This window comes from Spermophilus citellus (assembly GCF_964194105.1).
Source record: "Spermophilus citellus genome assembly, chromosome: 8".
NCBI lineage: Eukaryota > Metazoa > Chordata > Mammalia > Rodentia > Sciuridae > Spermophilus > Spermophilus citellus.
In genome coordinates, this window is record NC_138189.1 from 228,241 (window position 1) to 234,515 (window position 6,275).

The following is a 6,275-nucleotide window of genomic DNA, read 5'->3' on the forward strand; positions in this document are numbered from 1 at the left end:
GAGAAGTGCAGTCGGCGAGCCGACCCAAAACATTTATTGTAAACTTTAAATGGAATCCGGATACGAACGACACAGAGAAGAGAAACGTCCTGGACACAGAAACGATAACATCAGAGGACCGTCCAGTGGTCACAGAGCTGTTTCGCCCTCGAGGCCTGGCTTGGGACCCTCCCCTGGGCTCTTGCGGGAGGCGCGAGCGCTGGGACCCAGCCTGGGGTTCAGCAGGCCCGCCTCGGCTCCCAGGGGCGCGCCGCCTCGAAGGGCGGTCGGCAACAGTAAGGGTAGGAGGCGTTGAGGTCGGGATCCGAGGGCGCGTACCCCGGCAGCTCCACCGATGGGTGTCCGCCGCAGCACACCTCCACGCCCGCCTCATCAAATGCGTGGAAGACGCCCACGTTAATGTAGGACACTGCGTGGTGAGCCGCGAAGCCCGCGCAGTCCCCAGGGGCGGCAAAGTCGGACTCCTCAGGGGACAGGATGGAGGCCTCACTCGGCCGCTGCTGCAGCCGTCGTCCCCGCCGACCCCGTCGTCCCCGCCGCGCGCGAGAGGATGGCGGCTGCGCACGGAGCCCAGGGATGCCACGGGGCCGCGCCAGGGCCCGACCTGCCCTCCGCCGGCCGCGCCGACCCCTCCGGGCCTGCGACGACTTGTAGTTCTTGACCAGCAGAAGACTGAGCAGGCCCAGCAGACACTCGAGCGAGTTGAAGATGGTAGAGAGCACCAGGCCGCGCTGGTAGTCCTTCAGCTGGCGGCACTTGGCGGACGTGGCGCTGTCCAGGGTGCTGCGGGAGCGCGGCGCCCCTGGGGCCGGACCCGGGGCCGCGGCTGCGGGGCTGGGGGCCGCGGCCGGCGAGCGCGGGGGCAGGCAGTAATGGGAGTACTTGCGTTCCACCAGGGACACCGTGTCGCCGTCGATCACTGCGCCCGCGAAGGCGCTCAGGACCCCGAGCATGAAGACAAGCACGCCCAGCAGCAGCAGGTTCTGGCTGTTCACCGGCCCCGGGGGCCCGGCCGCCGCCCCCGCCTCGCCGGGGGCAGCCTCCGGAGCGCCCTCGGGAGCCGCGGGAACCCCTATCCCCGGGCCTGGCGCGGGTCCCGGCCCGGTGAGGGGCGCGTCCCGGGGCCCGCAGCAGAGCAGGGCGGCGCCGAGCAGTGAAAGGCCGGCAGCCAGCAGCAGCCCCGAGTAGAAGGCGCCGGCTGCGGCCCCCAGTCGGAACGGCTCCCCGCGCAGCTCCGAGCCCAGCGAGAAGCACTTAAGGCCGACGGCGGCGGCGCTGAGTGCGCAGGCGAGCAGCAGGCAGGAGGAAAGCGCGGCGCAGGCCCCGCGGACGCTCCACTTCATCCTCCGCGCCCGAGCCGGCCCGCACCCCGCGCGCCCGCCGCCGCCCGCCGCCGCCCCCGCCGCCTGCGCCTCCTCCCGGCGCCGCGCGGCCGGACCGCCGGCCTCCTCCTCATCCTCCCGCGTCCTCCCTGGCCCGCGCCGCCGCCGCCGGAGCCCGCATCCTCCGCCTCCCGCCGCCGCCGCGACCCCGCGCCGGGAACCGAGGCGGCGCCGAGCACCGCAGGGCGCGCGCGCCCCCTCCCCAGCCCTTGGCGTCCCTCCCGGACGCGTGCCCCCCCACCTGCCCGCGGCCCCGAGCGCCTCGCCCTGGCGCCGCCCCCCTCTACTCGCTCCAGCCCCCGGCCGCCCCCAGGACGCCCCTCTGCCCCGCCCAAGAGGCGCCTCTGGCCGCCCAGTCTTAGCTTTTCTGCCCTCCCCCTGCTGATGCCCAATCCAGCGCCCGCCGTTTTGGGAGCGCCACCCCACCACGGCCTTTCTCTCCCAGACCCCCGGGGCCCCACCTCCAGCACCTCCCACCTTTTAGTGCCTAAGATCGCACCTCCCTATCCACCCGCCCGACCGCTCTCCACGCCCACCCTCGGCCAGAAGAAGTTAGCTGAGGGCGCTGGGAAACGGTGTGAGGGGAGCCAGGTGCTGAGGGGCTGCTCGGGGATTGCGGGACGGAGTCTGGATCTCTGGGAAGTGCCGGCCTGGGCGGATGAAGGGGAGTGTGTGTGGTGTGCTTTGTGTGTGAGGGGTATGTATGGGGTGTGTGCATTTGGGGATGTTGTCTATGTGGTGTGTCGTGTCGTGTGTGCAGTGCGCAGTGCGTGTGCCGTGTTGTGTGTCATGTATTCAGTACGTGTGAGGGGGTGTTACGGTTGTGAGGCTGTGCGTTGTGGTGTATTGCGGGTTGCGTGTGTGTTGTGTGAGGTGTGTTGTGAGGGTGTAGTGTGTGCAGTGTGCAGTACTATGTTGTGTGTGTGGTTTGCAGGGTGCTGTGTTATATGTGCAATGCGGGTGTGTTGTGCATGTTTGCGGTTTGCCCTGTGTGCGATCTGGGTAGGCTGTAGGACCAGCCACAGAGCGGAGCTGGGGTAAAGTCATGGGGAAAACGACGGGTGAATCTGTTTGGGTTTGGGTCCAGTCTGCGGATCCGGCACGAAATTTCCGCAGTCGCGGGCTCAGGTGAATTGATTGGACCTGCATGAAGTGGGTGGGGCGGCAAATCGCCTCTCAGGTGCGAAAAACTGGAGGGCGCCGTGGGCCGGTCCCGAGCTTCCTAGGACCCAAACCCTCTGGAGCTCCAGTTGAGCTGCTTCGCTGTCCCTGGTGCTGGTGATTCAGGCCGCCTGCGCAGCGTCTGAGACCCCACTGGATGCGGTGGCAGAACCCGTGGCCGGGCTGGGGAGGACCCGGGGTGCGGTTGGGAGAGCTCAAGGACGCGCCTGCGCGCCAGACACCGGCTCCGCAGGTTCCGGCTGCCAGAGGCAGAGTCCAGTGCGTGCTTCCTGGTCCTAAAGGGTCCGGGGCTCCCGGTGGGCGGGAGGCCTGCGCATTGAGAAGCCGCACCCACGTGGTCTGAGGCCATGCAAAGGGCCCTTGCCCACGCCTCGCCGAAACCACCCGCCCAATGGGAAAACATGTGAAGGCCTTCCTGCGCTCCCTGGACATCTGCATGGGGTTCACTTCAGATCCCTAGCTGCGAGGAGAGCGAGCTGTTTTCTCTGTAGCAGGGAATGCACATTTTGGAATAGCAGCCAGTGGGTCCCGCGCCTCTGCAGGGTGACTAGCCAGAAAACAGGCATGGCGATTCGGCCTGCGCAAGCGGGGTGTGAGTTTGGGGAGGGCCGCGTGTGAGCCAGCTTGTATGAGGGTCGTGGCGCCCACGCGCGTGAACGAAGCTTCCGAGCCGACTCCCAGCGGTTACTGCGGTTTCCAGGGAAACGACGTTTGCCACCACCGCCGGTGGATGGAGCCACTTCTCTGCTCCGGACGTGGGCATGGCGCAGCCTACCGGCCAAAGAAAGAAGAAACTGCTGGCCGCTGCCTCCCTCGCTGAAGGGGTGGGCTGCGTTCTTCAGGAGCTAGAGCCCAGGCTGGGGTTGTGCGGGGAGAGCTGCTGTCGTCAGACCCCGCAGAGGGCAGTACCTCCGGTGGAGTTTCTCCCCTCACTAGGCACTTCCAGCCCGTGGACCACCTCCCGGTTTCTTAAACTCACTGGTGGAGTCAGTGGCTCTGTTGGCCTTTTCCCTACTCCCCCAATTGCCTTTCTGCCCTTCCAAGTCCCTGGTAGGTGGCCCCCATATTGCAGCATTTCCCTGTGGTCCAAATATGTCTTTCTCTTCAGATTGGGTTTCAGCAGAGACAGGGTCCAAACACACATCAGGATTTAGTTTCACCTGGTCTGCACGGGTCAATAAGTTTGCAGGTGGGTCTGCCCCTGACACCTCTGTATTGGGGTGGGGAGGGGCTTGGAGGAGGAGCTTGGGCAGCAGAAGCAAAGGCCCCTAGGAGAGCGGCACTCACAGAAAAGCTGCAGCCTGAGACCACAGGCAGCAGGTATTCCATTGAGATGCGTCTTTAGGCTGAGACAGGAGTTCAGTTTTATCCTGAGGCCGGGCACACCCTATTTGTGTGTGGAGGAGCCCTGCCTGGAGCCTGGGTGGGCTGGAAAGGTCCTTTCCTCCTTCCAGCGTCACAGGTACTGCAGCCACAGGTTCCCCACATGCACAGTCCCTTCCGGGCTTGTGACAGGTCACCATCTTCCCCAGTGGGGGACACTAGGTAGGCAAAGACGGGAGGACAGTCCTGGTCCCAGATGTGCAGAGCTTTCTTTCAGGGTTTCTGTCACAGTCACAGAGACCCCTCAAACACCCCTCCACACTCAACCTCGTTTCTGACACCTAAAACCAGGGGTAGAAATTGGAGCCAATCTGTACACAATCTTAGAGCTTTCTGGCAGCCTTCCCCAGCAAAGCTCCTCTCCTTCTCATCACCCTGTGCACTGTCACATCTTTCCCCAGCAGAGAGGACTCCACAGCAGCTGCAGCCAGCAGAGTGATTTGGAGATCGGGGGTCAAGGAGATGCTGGTTCTGGGGAGAAGCACCGCAGTAGTGGGAGATAACTTCCCTCCAGACTGCTGGGGAAGGAGGAGTTGTTCAGTCACAGAGCCAGCCCTGCCCAGCAAGTTCACACAGAGCCTTCTGCAGTCCTGGCAGCCACCTTCTCCGGGGAAGACATCCCTGCCCCACTTAAAGATAAGGTCTAGAAACTCAGGCAACATTCTTAAAACAATCATGTTTCCATGTGTGAGTACAACACTAATAAAGATGTGATAAGTAAAGAACATTTTGTGATCACCTTTAAATCTTGTTTTAATATTCACATTTATTAGCACTTAAAATTCAGTCTCCCATAATATTGATTTCAATTGATTATTTTTCCTAATCTATCACTTAACTTTTAGAATTTGCATCTTTTTTTTTTTTTTTTTTTTTTTTAGTACCAGGGATTGATCTCAGGGGCACTCAACTACTGAGCCATATCCCACCTCTAATTTGTATTTTATTTAGAGACAGGGTCTCACTGAGTTGCTTAGCACCTCACTGTTGCTAAGGCTGGCTTTGAACTCACAATCCTCCTGCCTTGGCCCCCTAAGCCGTTGGGATTACAGGCCTGCTCCACCATGTCTGGCTGCATCCTTTTTTTAAAAAAAAATGGCTGTCTCAGAAGATTTTCTTTTGCTATAATTGAATGCTGCAGAATAGAAGTTCACATAGCTCAAAGTTCTGGAGCTAGGAAGGGCAAGCACAGGGGCCAGTTGTGAGGTTCTTCCTCCTGGGTTGTGGCATGTGGAGGGCATCACAAGGACACAGAGCAAGTAGGCTAGAGGGCTCTGTTTTATAACAGAGCCACTCTCAGGGCAACCCACTAGCCAGGGATGGTCAGTGCAACAGAGCCCATGCAACTCCATCACCTCCTAGACGCTGCTGGCACACAGCAAACTGCAGGGGGTGGGATTAGGTATCCAGCACATGAGTTCTGGAGATGAGCAGTCAAACGCAGCACTAGTGCAATAGCTGAACTCATTCACTACCATGCCCATCAGGAATGGCTGCTGTTGAGCTGCCACTCACAGCAGGGCAGTAGGCATCTCTGGGAAACTCCCACAGCTGGCAGGCTGTCCAAGGGCTCTTGTGCTACCATAGCGGCCGGTGCTCAGAGGTAGCGATGCTCTAAATTGAGATTCTAGAAGCCTTGGTCCTGTGAAATATAACAAATCTGCAGCAAGAAGTCAACACAATGAGTTATGAATGAGCACCTGTCACCTGCACTCAGGGAGCAGAAGCCTGTGGGGCCTGAATGCACAGCTCCTTCCTGCCAGCTCTCAGGCTACGCTTAGTAGTGAAATTCAGGTATGAGTCATGTAAGCACCTTGCACTTATTTGTGTCTGTCAGCAAGGCACCCATGGTTAACCGTGTGCCCAGGTTTGCCTATCTTTTGAATGTTTACAAATACTGGCATGGTGTGACACCCCACCTGACACCCTTGCCGGCTTCATGTCTGTGATGTCTCCCTGTGTCAGTGTATGCAGCTGTAGCTCACTGGCTGTAAGCCCATTGGTGAAACGGCATGTCTAGTCCGTGATATTATGAGTAAGTTGTGATCCTCACTTGTGTGCCCCGACGCACTTGGGCATGCATTTTGGGGTATGTATCTAAGAAGGAAATCCCTGTGTCATGAGTGATACTCGCCTTTTTGGGCCCATTTGTATTGAGATGCAATTCATGTGCAGTAATAGTCACCAGCTCTTGAGTGTGTAACTGTGAATCTGGATGACTGTGCATTGGCTTATGTCACTGCCACCTCCTGGTGCAGTGTTCCAACTTGCCCATGCCCTTCTCAGTTATACTGCCCTCACCTTGGTCTGAAGCAGTGGTTCTAGTAC

General features: G+C 60.0%; 1 protein-coding gene across 1 annotated transcript; it reads right to left on the reverse strand.

Moving 5' to 3' along the window:
• Positions 1 to 218: 218 nt before the first annotated feature.
• Positions 219 to 1,343, reverse strand: TMEM271 (transmembrane protein 271; the record flags this gene model as incomplete). Its single annotated transcript, XM_081304313.1, has 1 exon — positions 219 to 1,343. The coding sequence occupies one exon, from the start codon at positions 1,341 to 1,343 to the stop codon at positions 219 to 221; it is 1,125 nt and encodes a 374-aa protein (XP_081160439.1).
• Between the last annotated feature and the right edge of the window lie 4,932 nt (positions 1,344 to 6,275).